This window comes from Rutilus rutilus (genome assembly GCF_951802725.1).
Source record: "Rutilus rutilus genome assembly, chromosome: 20".
In the NCBI taxonomy this organism is placed as follows: Eukaryota; Metazoa; Chordata; class Actinopteri; order Cypriniformes; family Leuciscidae; genus Rutilus; species Rutilus rutilus.
Genome location: NC_140225.1, coordinates 32,891,960 through 32,909,177, shown reverse-complemented (window position 1 = coordinate 32,909,177; position 17,218 = coordinate 32,891,960). Strand labels below are relative to the sequence as shown.

Here is a 17,218-nt window from a genome sequence, read left to right as displayed (position 1 = left end):
GCTCCGCCCTCTTCAGGAAAGGGGGTGGGGAGCAGCGTCTCATTTGCATTTAAAGGTACACACAAGAAAATGGCGTGTTTTGCTCACACCTAAATACTGGCAAATTTGACATGCTATAATATATTATCTTGGGGGTTGAGCAGAAATTGGAGGGGACTCAGGAGGAGGACAAATAGTAGGTGAAGGGCAGACAGAAGGCAAGAGGGACCAGGGCCAGGAGGGACCAGACAGAGGCGCAGGCGGGGATCCAGAAGGCCACGGTGGAGCCAGGGTAACAGTGGACCAAGGTGGAGCTGGATGGAGTGAGGAGCCCAACGGAGCCAGAGGGACGAAGGGACGAGGAGCAGCCAGAGGAGTGTAGTCCCGAGGCGAGGGCAGGGCGACGAACGACCAAGGCAGAGCTGGAGGGACGAGGGAGCCCGGCGGAGCTGGTGGACTGATGGGCCACGGTGGAGATGAGGAAGGTAGGAGTCAAAGTTGAGCTGAAGGATCGATGGGCCGAGGTAGAGTCCTGGTCGCGGTGGTTTGAGGCAGAGACCGGGGATCCACCGACCAGGCTGGAGCTGCAGGCTGGCAGACCCACGACGACCCCACCTCTCCGAAGGTGGTTTGAGGAGCTGAGGGGCTGACAGGCAGTGGCGGAAGAAAGGTTGAGAGGGGGTAGATGGGAGGAGGTGGGAGAGGGAGGCTGGGTGGGAATTCAGGAACCGGCTCAGGCTCAGGTTCTGGAACAGATTCTGACTCGGGAACAGGCTCAGGAACAGATTCAGATACAGGCTCGGGGACAGAGGACTCTGGACGGGCGGTCTTGGCGGGACGAGACTCTGGAACAGGGACAGGAACAGGTCTGGGAATATGGACAGTCCTTGGGGCAGGAACAGGTCTGGGAACAGAACGGGGAACAGGTATCAGCGTGGCGGCGGCCATCCTGGCTGAGGGCTCAGGCGGTGGCCATCTTGGCTGAGGGCTCAGAGGGCTCAGGCGGCGAGGCGGTGAACATCTTGGCTGAGGGCTCAAGGGGTGAGGCAGCGGCCATCTTGGCTGAGGGCTCAGGCGGCGAGGCGGCGGCAATCTTGGTGCTCAGGCTCACGTCATTGAGGGTTCTGGCGGCAAGGCGGCAAAAGTCCTTGACAAATGAAAACAAGTTTTGGCTCTCCTGAGCCATGACGATCATTTTAACCCTATCGTCCATTTTGGGCGGTCTGATCTTCTGTCACGGTGTGGTGCAGGCAGAAGACAAAGGAGAATCAAAAGTTCCATTTTACACTTTTACTAACAATATAAATATTACAGGTACAAGAAGACAGGCAGAAGGTACACACACACACTTAATACAATGGAGATCAGGGGTCTGTTCTTTGTACGTTGCTTAAAACATCCGAGATCAAATGAGACATCCAAGATGATATCATCATGATCTGGCTAATTAGGTTCTTCGAACACACCTGCCTGTTATGATTAGTATAGCTGGATTGAGTTATCTGATTCGGAGATAATTGCACGTTCATGCGCTGGTTTAAAAGGGGATATGTATCGATAGTAGAAACATTGATCAGCAACACTGCTATTGGCCGCTCACCATGGCCAAAGAGCACGTTCAGTTTTCCTCCGCAGCAGAGCAAGAGTTATTGCTTGAAGGTTATGCTGAATTTGAAAGCTTAATTAAAACGGCAGGGAACACCTCAAAATGTGCAAAAGCCAGGAGAGAGGGCTGGCAAAAAGTAGCAGACAAATTAAATGCGTAAGTGCTCACCATGTTATGGTTCTATCACTTATTACAGTATATATTCTTGGCTTGAGGGCATATATTGTGGAGGGCATCCCTGAGGGCATCTTCCTTAAACCAAAAGCCAGGGACCAATAGCAGCAACACCTTCATTACTGGTAAATGAGTTTTATATTCTCTTGCTACACTGTAAAATAATTTGTTACTGCATTAAATTAAGTAGGCCTATAATCCAAATGGCTGGTATAGTCATTTTAACTGTTAAATATTGAGTAGTGATCAATTGCTTTGACTTGTGAAGGTGATAACTGCTGAACTTAATGTAAAAATATTTTGCCATGAGTTACTGATCACATTTTTTCCTAGTGTAGTTCATTGCAATGCCATTGTGGTTTCCTCTTTTGTGCAGTTTTACACAATACACCAACACTTTTACCTGTTCCCAAGAAAGTGGTGGCTGAAAAATGTGCAGTAAGCAGACTTTTTCTAACTTTACATCAAAAGGGAAGAAATTAAGTGCAACACTTTGTAATACCCATTTGTTTCCATTGCACAGGACAGTGAAGAAACCCTCTCAGATGACTGTCCTTTGGAGGAAGTACTTGTAAGTGCATAAATAACTTTACTTAATTTATAGTTGTGTACATATTATTTCTGACTGCAATATGAGTTGCAGGAGGAAAGGCCTACTGCACAAAGTGATACAGAGGTGGGCAGTGTAGTACTCTTCCTTTTTATTTTTGTGTCATGAGGCTTGTGTTGACAGTTTTTTTTTTTTTTTTTTTATTCTTTCTATCCAAAAATGCCACAGGGTGATATCCGTACCCTATATAGTATATAGTATTCTACAACAGAAATTTTTTTATTTTGACCTGAAAAAACATAGAACTTTACACTTTAAAGAAGAAAAAACTGCTCCAACAGCTCTGCCATTAGGTTGGTCCAAGTGCACTGGCTGGAGGTCATCATCAGGCTGCACCTCCACCACAGGGGTCCTCTCCTTTCTGATGGTGGCAATGTTGTGGAGTATGGCACATGCAACAATAATGTCACACGCCCTGTCAGGTGCAACCCTCAGACTTTTCAGACACTGAAATCTTCCCTTTAGTAATGGCGTGAACGCAGCATAACCTGGTTGTTTTGGTTCAGGAGGAACTGTAAAAGGTGTTTTGGTGTTCAGTGACTGATGTCTGTCTAACTCTGCATAGCATGAAACTCACTGATAACGTGTGATGTCTGCGGAGGAATGGAAATACACACGCTGACAGGACATCAGACCGAAAGCAATGATTGAACATTTTTATGGTCATATACCTTCCACAGACGATATTTATATATATATATATATATATATATACATACATGTGTATGTATATAAATACATTTAGACCAATTAACTTAGTGATTGCTATCAGGATGTGAAGAGACTTTCAACCAGCATAACAAAAAGTGTTTCAGGAGCTATCACCTACCCTGCCTTTAATAAACATACCAAACACTGTCTGAATCAAAGTTTAAAAATACACAAAGTAATATCTAAGGTTTAGAAGATAGACTAAGCAATATCACAAAAAGCAAATTTGAGCACAGCTGATCTCATCATTAGTTCTGATTCTGAACCGCTGACAGAAAAAGATGAACATTGAACACCGTAGCAAGTTTCAACATTACCCTGTCCCTGCTGCTTGGGTAACAGCTTTACTATTTGCTATATTGCCCAACACTGCATAAACTACAGCAAAAGTTCAGGACTTTTTGGGCTTGACTGATGCTGAAACTGGTTAGTGGTATCCGTTTAGTATATATACACACATATTTAAACACACAGTAGGGATATATATATATATATATATATATATATATATATATATATATATATATATATATATATATATATAACATCCCTAAAAGTTCAATATTTTTTTAATATGATCCTACATCAAATCCTGAGCCACTGACCCGAGAGCCGACCCTCATTACACACGGCAGTGCAGGTGAGTGACATTCAACACTCGCACCTGAGAGGATTATTCACTGTCACGTGACGTCATGCTGGGGTGAAGAGAGCGCTGAAGAGGAGCTGTTCACTCGCACAGGTGCTTCACACTGACACTCCAACAACATCATGAAGGTCATGAAGGCAGCTTTTCTCATCGGTGAGTCTCATCTATATTAAGGATTAGTGAGCTTTTAGCTCTAAGCGCTGGAAGTTCTTCTTGAAATTGATTTATCATGTGCTTGTGCCTGAACATTTGCTAAGTGTTGCTTGAAACTGGGACTAAAATCTGTTATTAAGTGTAAGTGCATTACAATTTAATTTAAAATAAGAAAGAAAGAAAGAAAGAAAGAAAGAAAGAAAGAAAGAAAGAAAGAAAGAAAGAAAGAAAGAAAGAAAGAAAGAAAGAAAGAAAGAAAGAAAGAAAGAAAGAAAGAAAGAAAGTTCAGGGGAAAATGTAAGAAAGTTTGACACTGAAAAAAATCAGATTTCCTTTCTTCTACATTGTAAAGTTTATTGGAATACGTTTTACAAAAAAAAAAAAAAAAAACTATTTCAGTCTTTCTACTTCAAAAATTGCCTTTCCTTTGTAATTATTTATGAAATTTATTTTAGAACGTTCTCAAATATTAATGGATGATAAGGTGATAAGATGATAAGATGATAAGATGGATCATGAGCTTTTGTGTTGCTGTCATTCAAGCAAACGGGACGCATCAAATACTAGCACATTCTGAAAGGCATGTCAGTGTGTCATGCATATACGGTAACTTACAATGGTTTCAAAGGAAACATTTTTTCAAGACTCTTGATGACTCCGTGTAGAACAGGTGGATTGTTGTTTCTCGGTGCATTAAGGTTAAGGCAATTATGTATTTATTATTTTCTGTTCCAGCATCACATCTGCTGTTCCAGCTAGTTCCCATTAACACATCAAGGACTTCACATATGGACGCTTGTGTTTCTAAACGCATCTGCAGAAGTGAACAGGCTGTCCTCAGAGAGATCTGCAATTTTAAAGGTACGGGTTTCTTATTTAAACTTCTATGGAGCAAACAGAATGCCATCCATAATGCAAACAATTACTTGTTTAATGGGACAGGACTGGGGTTGGCTGGTGTCATGGGGTTAATAACTGGGTGCCGTCACAAAAAAAAAAAAAAAATTAATGTTTGCTCTCTTGATTCATACTAGTTGATTTTGTCAAGGCATTAAAAATTAAAAGCTTCTGAGGTGAGAGGGACACTGGTGTAACGTTTGAGTATAAGATTAATTAATCATTTATAGCATATTTTAACATTACTTCTACATACACACAACAACCAAACGTAAAAGTAAAACCATAAAAAAATAAAATAAAATCTTGAAATAAAATATAAAATACTTCATTTTATTTTTTTCCAAATACTTGCCAAAGCAACATTTCTCATTTTAATTGTTTAACTGGATATACTAAAATAAAAAATTAAATAAAAATGAATAAAACTATCTAGACATTTTTTTTTGACTCCTAAAAATGATAAAAACACAAACTAAAATTAAGAGCTACATTCATTTGAAAAACATAAAAAAATCTAAATATTAATAAGAAACTACTTTAGTATCTCAGTTATGCTAAAAGAACACTGATACAACAAGCAGAGCTGTACAGGATTATTAACCACTATAAAGCTATTATTTCTATGAGTTGGGTTATTCTGAGATATTCAACGAAGAGAACACTTTACGATAAAGTCGTATTTGCTAACATTAGTTAATGCATTTGTTAACCTGAATTAACTATGAGAAATATATTATTACAACATTTATTAACCTTTGTTAATGCCAATCCCTGTCTCCTCTTGTGAAACGTCCCGTCACTGTGTTGGCAGTAACTGGATTAAAGTGCAATAGCCTTGAGCAAACTGCACACCTCAAACGGTGGCCGTATGCGCATCGAGGAAAGGAAAAGGGTCTGGCTTGAGGGCACGTTGAACTTGTTTGTTGGCTGTGCTTGAGTGTGTGTTTGTGTGTTAGAGAGAGAGAAAGAAACATATTGGCCTCAGGGAAGCAAAGGGAATAACAATTTATGAGATCATCAGTCCATAGTCACATATGATGTTGACTGTGATGCTGATGCATTTTAACATCTGACCTTAATAATAATTTTGGAAACCCACTGGGGGCACTTTAGAAATCATAGATAATTATGCAGCTCAATTAAAGGATTAAAGGCTTGATAAACAATCAGTATTGCAGCACTTACAATGGCTATTAAAAATTGATGAACGCATTGTGTGATCCAGATGAATAGTTCACTCATGTCAAAGCTGTCATGTTGAAAGTGCTTCTAGTAAAGTCTGTTTTTGTCTGTGTGGAAAGATGGAGGCTGCCACACGACTGACGCAAAGGTGTGTAACGCCACCCTTCAGATGATGTTGAGCCGCTGGCCGGCGCTGGGAGAGTGTGTGTGTTCCGGGCTGGATCCGTGCCGCGCTCTACAACAGCTGTACTCTCAGTGCCAGCATCGCTTGGGTATACCCTACCACATACATTAAACACTGCAATATCAATCATGGAAATATGAAACAAGCTAAGCTCTATACAGACAGCATGCTGTTGATTAATGCTGCCACATTTCACTCAATTCCCTCAGTTTGGAAAAACTAAAAATGTCATGTATAATGTATTTAATGTGCAATGCCAAGTCAAGCCAGTGTTATTTACGAAGTGTCTTTTACATGGTTTCAAAGCAGATTTACAGAAATTAATCATTTTCTTCTGCCTTATTGTCCATATTGAGCAGTTATGGTATGCAATTTCAGTGAAATGTGTGTGTGTTTGTGTGTGTGTGCCCTTGTTTATATTACATTGTGGGGACCAAATGTCCCCATAAGAATAGTAAAACCTGAGATCACCTACATTGTGGACCAGCCAGCGGTCCCCACTTTTCAAAAGGCTTATAAATCACACAGAATGAGTTATTTTGAGAAAGTAAAAATGCAGAATGTTTCCTGTGATGGGTAGGTTTAGGGGTAGGGTTAGTGTAAGGGGACAGAATATACAGTTTGTACGGTATAAAAACCATTACGTCTATGGAGAGTCCACACAAAGATAGTGAACCAGACATAAAAGTAATCATGAAAGTATCATAAAAGTAGTCACTATGATTTATTGGCACTATCCAAGCTAACAAAAACATAAGTTATGTTCTGTTCAAATGTTTTTAAACTTTCAAAACATCCAATGGTTTTATTTTTATGTTAGAACGTTAGAACATTTCTTCGTTATGTTAGAGCAGAGGTCTTCATTCCTGCTCCTGGAGGGCCACTGTCCTGCAAAGTTTAGTTCCAACCCTAATCAAACACACCTGAATCAGATCATCAAGCTCTTCAGAATCGCTTGAATATTCAAAGGCATGTGTGCTGAAGCAGGTTGGAACTAAACTCTGCAGGACAGTGGCTCTCCAGGAGCAGGATTGAAGACCTCTGTGTTAGAGGAACATTCCATTCTATTTTTTAAAACATTCTGAGAATGTTCCCTGTTAGCTGATCCTTCTAATGATTAAATGACTTTCTGAGAACAATGGTAAAAAAAAAAACAGGGAATGAGTTATGCATAATATTCCCCCCCAAAAAATAGGTTTTAAGAACATTTTCTGTTAACATTATAGGAACATACATCAAACATCATATGGATATTCCATGCACATTATTGTCACAATGTTTTCTGCTAACATTACAAGAACATTCAGCGAATTTTAATAACATCATAAAGACGTTTCTGATAACATTATTTTAAGAACACTTATATATATCATATGTCGTAACACTGTTCGAAAACATAATTTTAAGAATATTTTGTCATTATAACATTTACATAACCTTTAAAATACTTTAGTTAGAAGTTATGGGAGTGTTCCCTGTTCCTGGGATATTCCAAGTTCCTATTCCAAGGAGCAGAACTCAGTTTACCTGGAGCGATGCGTCGCTGGATATTTTTTGAGCTTTGGCAAAAGGAATATTGTGTGTGTGTGAATAAGGACTTACATGCAGGTTTGGATCAGCATGAGGGCGAGTAAATGCTGACAGAATTCTCATTTTTCCTCTAATGTTTTCCAGCTCAAAAAAACAAGAAACTTGAGGCAGAATGGAAAGCCAGTGGTAAGATATTGTTCTGTATATAGAGCCTTTTGTAAACTGATAACTGCATGTATGCTGTGATCTCCTCACTGGACACTCTCATAAAGTGTTGTCAAAAGTACTGACTTCGGTACCAAGTCGGTACTGAAATTATAAAAATATGACGCTTTGAGCGCTGTTGAGCAGAATCATAAACTCCTCTGATTGGCCATTGTACTCACACGCTTATTAAATATGTCTGTGATTGGCTACAATGATCAGCGCTTCAAAAACATGTTGTATATATACATCAATGTCAGATACACAGATACACACGGGAGTGTTTGAAAGCAGGACCGGTCCGCTGATAAGAGTCCTGCTTGTGCTTCCAAAACACTCTCAAACACTTCTGTGCGCTGATCATTGTAGCCAATCACAGACATATTTGATGAGCTTGTGAACACAATGGCCAATCAGAGGTGTTTATGATTCCGCTCAACAGTGATCAAAGCGTCACGTTTTGAATTTCAGTACCGACTTGGTACTGAAGTCAGTACTATTGACAACACTACTCTCATACCCTCAATCCAGTACACCACACAAGCAGATCCTGTCTTGAGGAGACGAAGGCTTGTCTTGGGGAGGAATCCTGCAACAGGCTGATGGTGCCATTTGTCCAGGAGTGTAACGCATACCAATGCAACCCCAGCCAGTGCACACAGGCAATGAGGCAGTTCTACTCGGCTCTTCCTCACGATGTGGCTGAGAGACTGGTGTTCTGTGACTGTGATCGAGAAGACCAGGAGTGCCAGCAGATGAAGGCCTCTCTACACTCTGGATCCTGTGCTAGCGACCCGTCACAGACTCCCTGGACCTGCCTGGAGGCGCTGGACACATGTTCTGGAGATGCATCGTGCAGGTGAGCCCTGAACACTGATGGCAAATCATTAAGTGTGTAAGTGACTTGAAGACTTGGTTCTGGAAACCCAAAGCACAGGACAATAGAGACACCAGAATAACAATATTCATGATTCTGAAGCTGAAAATCTTAGATGAATATGCTTTCACTCTTTTACTGACTAGATATAATTAAAATAATGTAGGCCACTTTTTACTGGTTACTTAAGACATTTGGCATTATCAGGACACACAAATATTCCCCCATTGCATTATTATACATTACATTCAACATTATATATAGTAGTTTAATGTAGTACTGACACTAAAACTCTGAAAACGTGAATGTTTACACACACACAACTATACACAATACATATTGTCACTATCCACGATACATTTTGTTGCATTTCTGTATTGCGATATATTGTTACACCCCTTCTCCAATTATAGCTCTTCGCCCCTAAGTTGACAAGTCACATTTTGGGATGCTAAGTTATTTCGATAATCCACTTTAGACTTTCTACCAACTAAGTAACTTTGCAACTACATGTCAACTTGCAGTCATTAGAGTTTTAGTAGACTCTCTGCTTAATATCTGCTAACACTTTATTTGATGCTCCAAACAGATATTCTACTGACTACAAGTAACTTTGCAAGTAAATGTCAACTCATTACACTAACCATAACAGTCTACTAATACTTGTTAGTTTGCATGTAGTTGCAAAGTTACTTAGAGATAGTTGAATGTCTAAAATGGACTAAAAGAAAATTTACAATTTTATTATTTTAGAGCATTTCAGTCTAACCACAACAAGTTTGAATCCAGGCTGAAATAAAGTCAATTTCTCACCAATCCAAGGTATTTCAGGTAAGAGGTGAGGATTTATCAGTATTCCAACAGATCAACAGTTGTAGTGCAGAAATTCAACAAGAAATGTTCAAAACCATAACCAGGCAAGAAGGAAATCTTCAACACAAGTTCAAATCATAGTCATCCAGAAAAGTACTAGTCGGTGGGTCAGTGTTTACTAGTATATGATTCACTACACACAGTATAGTCCAATGTGGCCAGAGAATGCGAGATGAAATGAGTGCAGAAATTGCAATTGACTTTGTACAGCGACGCATGTATCATTCCTATTTTGCACCCGCGCACAGCGGACTTTTCCCTCCACAGACGCACGTCGGTAAATTAGGGAATGAACTTGCGCTCCCGGGGGCGGTTCAGCGAAAAGAGGAGGCGTGTTCCGACGCAAACGTTCCCTGGTGCTATTTTGCAGTTTCAGAAAACAATTCCACCACTGACCAGGAGAAACCTCGTCTAAAGTCAGTGGCGCATTATTCAGGCACTATTTTGAGGGCGCATGCTTGGCCATAATGTAGCGTGTGCACAACACACACACACTTTGCTTCTCTCATCTACACAGAAGCAGCAGTTTTCATTTTTGCAAACCATACATTATTACAAGGAAAGATATTTCACACGAGGGAAATCATTGTGGTGTCCATGAAGATGTGAAAAAACAGGCATAAATCTAGCTTACACATTTACCCAAAATATTATACGCCTGTTTAACCAAAGCTAATTTGGGTGTGTTTCTCCATCCCCAATGTCACTTCTCTGTGTTTTACGGCCCTGACGGGAACGTCGGTCTCCTCGGCTGTGAACCGCTCCTGTATGGGATTAATATCCTGCCATGATTCAAAACTGAAAATAAAGTTCTGAAAGGTTGAAACTAAGTGTTCGAAAACTCAAAATCTTACAAAAAAAGTTTTGCAAGATCGAAAAATAAGATTTGCAAGTTTGCAAAATGTAAAAAAATAAAAATATCTCTGCAAACATTATGTTGTTTTTGAGATTTCCTTCTTCAGAACTGCAAAAAAAAATTTTACGTCTTTGCGCAAACAATTTTTCAGAGTTTCAAATTTGTCAGTGTTCTCCCACTGTATTAGTTTGTTTTCCAGGTTTGAAACCTTGTAAATGGTGATCTGAAAACTGGTGTGCGAATGTGTGAAAAAAAGTTTTGAAACTCTGAAAACATAGTTTTGCAGGCTTGCAAAGTGGTAAAAAAAAAAAAATCTCTGCAAACATAATTTTGTTTTTGAGTTTTCCTTCTTCAGAAGTGCAACCCTCTTTTTTACGGTGTTGTGCAATCATTTTTTCAGAGTTTCGAATTTGTCAGTGTTCTCCCAGTGTATTAGTTTACTTTCCAGATTTGAAACCTTGTAAATGGTGATCTGAAAACTGGTGTGCGAATAGGTGAAAAAAAGTTTTGAAACTCTGAAAACTGAGGTTCGAAAGGGCGAAACTTATTACATTACATTACATTTGCACTCCTATTGCAGACTATTTTTTCAGAGCTGAGTTTACAACACCCACTTTGCGGAGATACGCACACACAGTTGCGAGCTTGCGACTCACGTGATTTGTGGCAGCGTTGTCACGCAGCTCTGCTCTGAAACTCTGAAACTCAGACTGAGCGAAAATGAAGCTTCGCAACCTTGCAACTTAAAAAAAGCCTGGAGGGAGGGCCTTCTGCTCTTGGCCAATGCTTTGCTGTCTGCTGACGTACAGTCCAATCACAAGTCGTATTTACTGGAAAGGTGGGATTGACCGACAGCTCCGCCAATGACGAAAGAGCACAGGATACACAAACAGGATGCACAGCTTTTTTTAAAGTTTATTTTATAAATTATCTTTAAAATAGAATATTCTGAAAATGTGACATTTTTGCTGATTCACATTGGTATCAAAATAGGTAAAACACATTTCAAAGTTACATACACCATTATGTTTTTGTAAAGATCACATTAGTTACCTGTAGGCCTATTTTCATGTTGTTTTTCTCTATCAGATTATAACAGATTATTATTTGATAACACCATTCAAAAGAATATTCAACATGAATGCCCCATTATGTTTTATGATTATTTTTTGTTTTTTAACTCCAATTGTATTCATACAACTCCAATTTTATTGGCTTTTTTATTGGCCAGCAGCAGTCATTAAACAAACATAAGATACACATAATATACACAAAATATTTTTTTAATTTTTGCCTCATGCATTCATGTTGAATATTTGATACCAAAGCAATGTTTTTTTTTTTTTTTATGCTTGTTTTGCATATTAAACTTTTTATAAATGCCACCTCTGATGCAGTTTTCTCTGCAGTGGGAAAAAACGTTTTTGTTTATACTAGTCAATTTGATTGGTAAAAGCAATATAGTGACTTAAAATGTATAGAATTTGACTTGAAAGATGACAGTTAGGGGGAAATTGCCTTTATAAAAAAAAAAAATGCAATGCGAATCAATTTAAGATTATTGGTTCAGAATAAATTATTTTTACAACACAAAATTGAACAGTTTACTGAAGTTAGTTATTGCACCAATACAGTACTTGAGATTTTATTATAATATTAGGCCAATGTACATGACTGAGTCGCTCGCTGCGTGAGGAGAATGAGTCGCTCGCTGAGGAAAGTGAGTCGCTCGCTGTGTGAGGAGAGTGAGTCGCCATCTGAGGAGAGTGAGTCGCCAGCTGATGAAAGTGAGTCGCTCGCTATGTGAGAAGAGTGAGTCGCCATCAGAGGAGAGGGAGTCGCCAGCTGATGAAAGTGAGTTGCTCGCTGTGTGAGGTGAGTGAGAGTGAGTCGCCAGCTTAGGAAAGTGAGTCGCTCGCTGTGTGAGGAGAGCGAGTATGAGAATTTCGAGAGTGAGAATTTCGTCATTGGCGGAGCTGTCGGTCAATCCCACCTTTCCAGTAAATACGACTTGTGATTGGACTGTACGTCAGCAGACAGCAAAGCATTGGCCAAGAGCAGAAGGCCCTCCCTCCAGGCTTTTTTTAAGTTGCGAAGTTGCGAAGCTTCATTTTCGCTCAGTCTGAGTTTCAGAGTTTCAGAGCAGAGCTGCGTGACAACGCTGCCACAAATCACGTGAGTCGCAAGCTCGCAACTGTGTGTGCGTATCTCCGCAAAGTGGGTGTTGTAAACTCAGCTCTGAAAAAATAGTCTGCAATGGGAGTGCAAATGTAATGTAATGTAATAAGTTTCGCCCTTTCGAACCTCAGTTTTCAGAGTTTCAAAACTTTTTTTCACCTATTCGCACACCAGTTTTCAGATCACCATTTACAAGGTTTCAAATCTGGAAAGTAAACTAATACACTGGGAGAACACTGACAAATTCGAAACTCTGAAAAAATGATTGCACAACACCGTAAAAAAGAGGGTTGCACTTCTGAAGGAGGAAAACTCAAAAACAAAATTATGTTTGCAGAGATTTTTTTTTTTTTTACCACTTTGCAAGCCTGCAAAACTATGTTTTCAGAGTTTCAAAACTTTTTTTCACACATTCGCACACCAGTTTTCAGATCACCATTTACAAGGTTTCAAACCTGGAAAACAAACTAATACAGTGGGAGAACACTGACAAATTTGAAACTCTGGAAAATTGTTTCCGCAACATCGTAAAAAAAAAGTTGCAGTTCTGAAGAAGGAAATCTCAAAAATAAATGATGTTTTATTAACAAGGTTCGGGAGGAGCACGTTCAGATAATTAACACAAGTGGAAAGCACTCAGCAATCAATGGTGAGAGGTATAAATACTCAGCAGTCTCACCTCATTCCATTGACAGTTTTTGCAGCATCCCTCCACCACCCCTTCTCCACACTTCTAGTACTAAACACTTACATACGGGGGGAGTACTCTGGGTTCGGGCTGAATTCCGAGCTCGGAGCCCTCCCTCCGGACAGCACGCCATATACGCATTAAACTTACCCATTCAAATTATATGTAAGTGTGAACTCGTGAACATAATGTTTGCAGAGATATTTTTATTTTTTTTACATTTTGCAAACTTGCAAATCTTATTTTTCGATCTTGCAAAACTTTTTTTTGTAAGATTTTGAGTTTTCGAACACTTAGTTTCAACCTTTCAGAACTTTATTTTCAGTTTTGAATCATGGCAGGATATTAATCCCATACTCCTGGCGTGCGTCTGGCAAATCCGCCGTTATAATAGCAAGCCGCCATAGAACAAGCGCGCCTGCTCTTAAAGGGAATGTGAGATGACGCTCTGATTGGTTTATTTCACGTTATGCCCAAATCACACCTATGAGTAATGAAGTTACTTCAGACCAACACATTTTAGATTTGTTGGTCTAAAGAGACCCGCCCACAAAGTTACTTGTGTTTCGCGCTTGATACTTCCGTTTCAGATCGTTAAATTAGGGCCCTCAGTCTCTATTGCCAGATTAATGCTGCTTGCATTGTCTTAAAATTGTCCCATTCGTCTTTGGTTGATTCTTTTCAGATTTGTGTAAATCATGTTTCTTTGCTGAAAAGACCAACATGAATTTACATTCTGGCCTAGGCTAGGATTCAAACTTACAAAATGTAGGTAAAACATGACTCTTAGGGGTGCATGAGCAGAGTCGAGTTTATTAACATATGCCACAAATTTGCCACAAATTTGCCAAATCGTGAAATATTCACAGATTAGTGTTGGTATAGATGTGCTGTATGGCCCAGATGATGAAGCTGGTTGACAAGCATGGTCACTCCGGTTGACTGGAGAACTTTTAGGTAAGCTGGATGATGCTGCTGATAAAAACCAACTCTTTGCTATTTACAGGCAGATATTTAACACGTACCTGTCCAAGTGTTTTGGGGAAGAGGACGCTGCATATGATTCGCCCAGTGAATGGCTAAATCTTATAAACCCTGACATCTTTATTGGGGAAGACCTCCAATGCCGGGTGGCATTTGTGGAAACAATGGGTTCAGTACTTCATCACCCATGTACTTGTGATGGATTACATCATCATGACCAATATAAGTGCAATGAGCTGAAAGAAATTTTCCAAGACAAGTCCTTCTTCAGTAAGTACTTTCAGAGGTCGTTGGCAAGTTTAACTGTGCGGTATTCAACTTGAAGTATTGTTGGCATAGTCTCGTTGTGATTGATGTGTTCTGATTTAACCACTCAAATCGCAGAGCTCTCAAAAACCAAAGAACATTTCCAACATGAAGAATTAATCATGAGGCGACAACCAACCAATGAGCCAAGTGCTGATCATCAGTGTTTAGGTGGTGAAACTGTCCAACATGGACAATCCGATGATTTAAGGAACAGGCAACATCCAACCAATGAATCAAGGGTTAAGCAGCAGTGGCTGAGTGGTGAGTTGATTCTCTTAAAAAGTGGGATTTTGCCTTTAACGTGCACTTTTCCTTTTTCATTACTGATGTAATTAAACATATTGTCTTTGTTTATACCAGATCAACTGTTGCACCTACTGATATATGTCTCTGCATTAACGGTAGTGGTGTTGTTCATTGTCAGCCTTGTTTTGCTCAGACTGAGGTAAGTTGTCATTATTTGTGTGCATCATAATGCATTAAACTAATGTAGAGAATAGTTAATTCTATAAGAATTATTACTTATTACTTTACTAATGATTTGTGTTGCCTTTATTTTAAGGAGAATGCACCAAGCTGCTGGTAAACCAACTTTTGAGGCCCATCAGTCAAAGTCTCTAACGTTGTCATCTGTTATTTTATAAAATTCTGGTTTCTTTAGGGGAAACTTTGCACATTGTAGTTAAACCAAGCTGCCAAAATGTTCTACTTCCAATGCTGACTTTATCACGTCCGTAACTTGAGGAAACATCCCATAGCACCACCTAAATGAAGTGCATCATGAGCTTATAATAAATGAGTTGTACTCTCAAGTAATAAACAAGTTATGCTTTGTGTAGTTCAGTATTGCAAAATATCGTTCAGTATAGCCATTTTTTTTGTAGTGTGCTTCTCTGGTTCTGTTTCAGGGCATTAACTATAAATAAAGTGTTAATGAGCAACATTTATAGTCTCTAATGTCAGTTCAACTTTATTAAGTTATGGAAGATGAATATCCAGCACGAGGAAAGAGGTCATAGATGTTCTTGTCTTCTTCAGCCCATCTGAAATTCATCAGGGTACATCAGTCTGTCTTGTCTCCTTTCCTGCCGACACTCGACACCTCGATCCAGATGTTTTTAAGTCTAATGATGTGTTTCCTGAACCCCAGTATCAGGAGCACACTAAATCACCATTAACTTCACCACAGACATTAATGAGGCGTTTCACCAAAGTCTTGTCTTACCCCTCATGGTTAAACTTTTATCACAAAGGGTTTAACAGTGTTGAAGACGAACATGCTTTTTGCATTAACTCATTTATATTTGCATATTATTATACATAATAGTTTATTGCAACAACACTTGTGTTTATTTCATTATACATTCTCTCAAGCCTGTATGCTTTTATAAAGATTTTTTTTTATTATTTTTTTATTATACACTTTAATGACTTATAGTTACATAATATAATTGTAATCTTAATGGTTAAACTTAGAGTATCTATTCATGGTTACAACTTTTAAGATAATAATGCTGTATAATATATAACAAAAATGTGTTTTGTGCTGTTACAGAAAATAACAATTGTATTCATGCTAACATAAATACACTGGGATGCACATCTTTTGAAATGCATTATATATACAGGCTGCCAGTAAACTCTTACCTTTCTACATCATCTCTTTGTGTCTTTCCGATTAACTCTGTGCGCCTACAACTAAATTGCACCTCAGGGATTAATAAAGGTAAATGTTTGAATTAAATATTCAGCAACACTAGTAGGTATGGATATCGTTTGAATTTTAGCGATTCTGCTTAGCCATTCAGATTCTTATTGATTCCAGTAAGTAAAACATTTAGAAATCAAACACATTTATTCTTACTTTTTGCAAAACATTCTCTTGCTGCTAAATACCATGAACAAAAATCAGCAGCCTTAAAAACACTTACATGAGGAACTTTTGCCTATGGTTTTAACAAATATACCACAGCAAAACAACTAGACTAATATCAGTTTCAAATATTAAAGACAAATAAACAGTCAGTAATAAAGTAAGAACAAATAAATAGCCCTAAACCTGAACAAAGTTCAGGTATGAAATTGAAATAAAAAAATTATCAAATGCAAAATAACAGGACATAGTTTTATATTATTAATGAAATATATATTAATCTTTAATAAAGTTACAAAAGTTATTCAGTCAAGAACAGGAAGTGGTTTTCATTTTCTTTTGTTCTTTGATCTAAAATCATTAATGCAGATGGCAGCAGGTTTATTAGGCTGCTGTCACTTTAAGACTGAATGCACGGATCCAATTTACTGTTACACATGCTTTGTTTTTCTTTTTTTTCACTTTTTATGTTTACTTAAAGCAACACTAAGGAACTTTTCCTCTTCGGTCGCCCTACAGGTTGGAAGCGGAATTGTCCATTACCGCTGTTGTAAATAATTTCGCCGCCCGCAGCCGTCGCACGCACGCACGCACGCTCGCTGTTTATCTAGCGCCGGCTTTGGAATGAACGATGTCCACAGACAAGGTAGAGTATGTTGCATGATTTCATGAAAGTATGATGTATTGTGACATCAGAA

General features: G+C 38.9%; 1 protein-coding gene across 1 annotated transcript; it reads left to right on the top strand.

Moving 5' to 3' along the window:
* The first annotated feature begins 3,769 nt into the window (after positions 1-3,769).
* On the top strand, positions 3,770-15,589 carry gfral (GDNF family receptor alpha like). Its single transcript, XM_084390669.1, has 9 exons — positions 3,770-3,882; positions 4,618-4,743; positions 6,084-6,236; positions 7,823-7,864; positions 8,414-8,741; positions 14,361-14,608; positions 14,723-14,908; positions 15,008-15,092; positions 15,210-15,589. Exons 1-9 carry the CDS (start codon positions 3,852-3,854, stop codon positions 15,289-15,291), a joined length of 1,281 nt encoding a protein of 426 aa, XP_084246795.1. The 5' UTR covers positions 3,770-3,851; the 3' UTR covers positions 15,292-15,589.
* Positions 15,590-17,218: the final 1,629 nt, after the last annotated feature.

Coding starts and splice junctions, on each gene's coding strand:
- gfral (XM_084390669.1), top strand. CDS start 3,852: ATGAAGGTCATGAAGGCAGCTTTTCTCATCG. Junction 4,744..6,083: donor AGAGATCTGCAATTTTAAAG/GTACGGGTTTCT, acceptor CTGTGTGGAAAG/ATGGAGGCTGCCACACGACT. Junction 8,742..14,360: donor TCTGGAGATGCATCGTGCAG/GTGAGCCCTGAA, acceptor TGCTATTTACAG/GCAGATATTTAACACGTACC.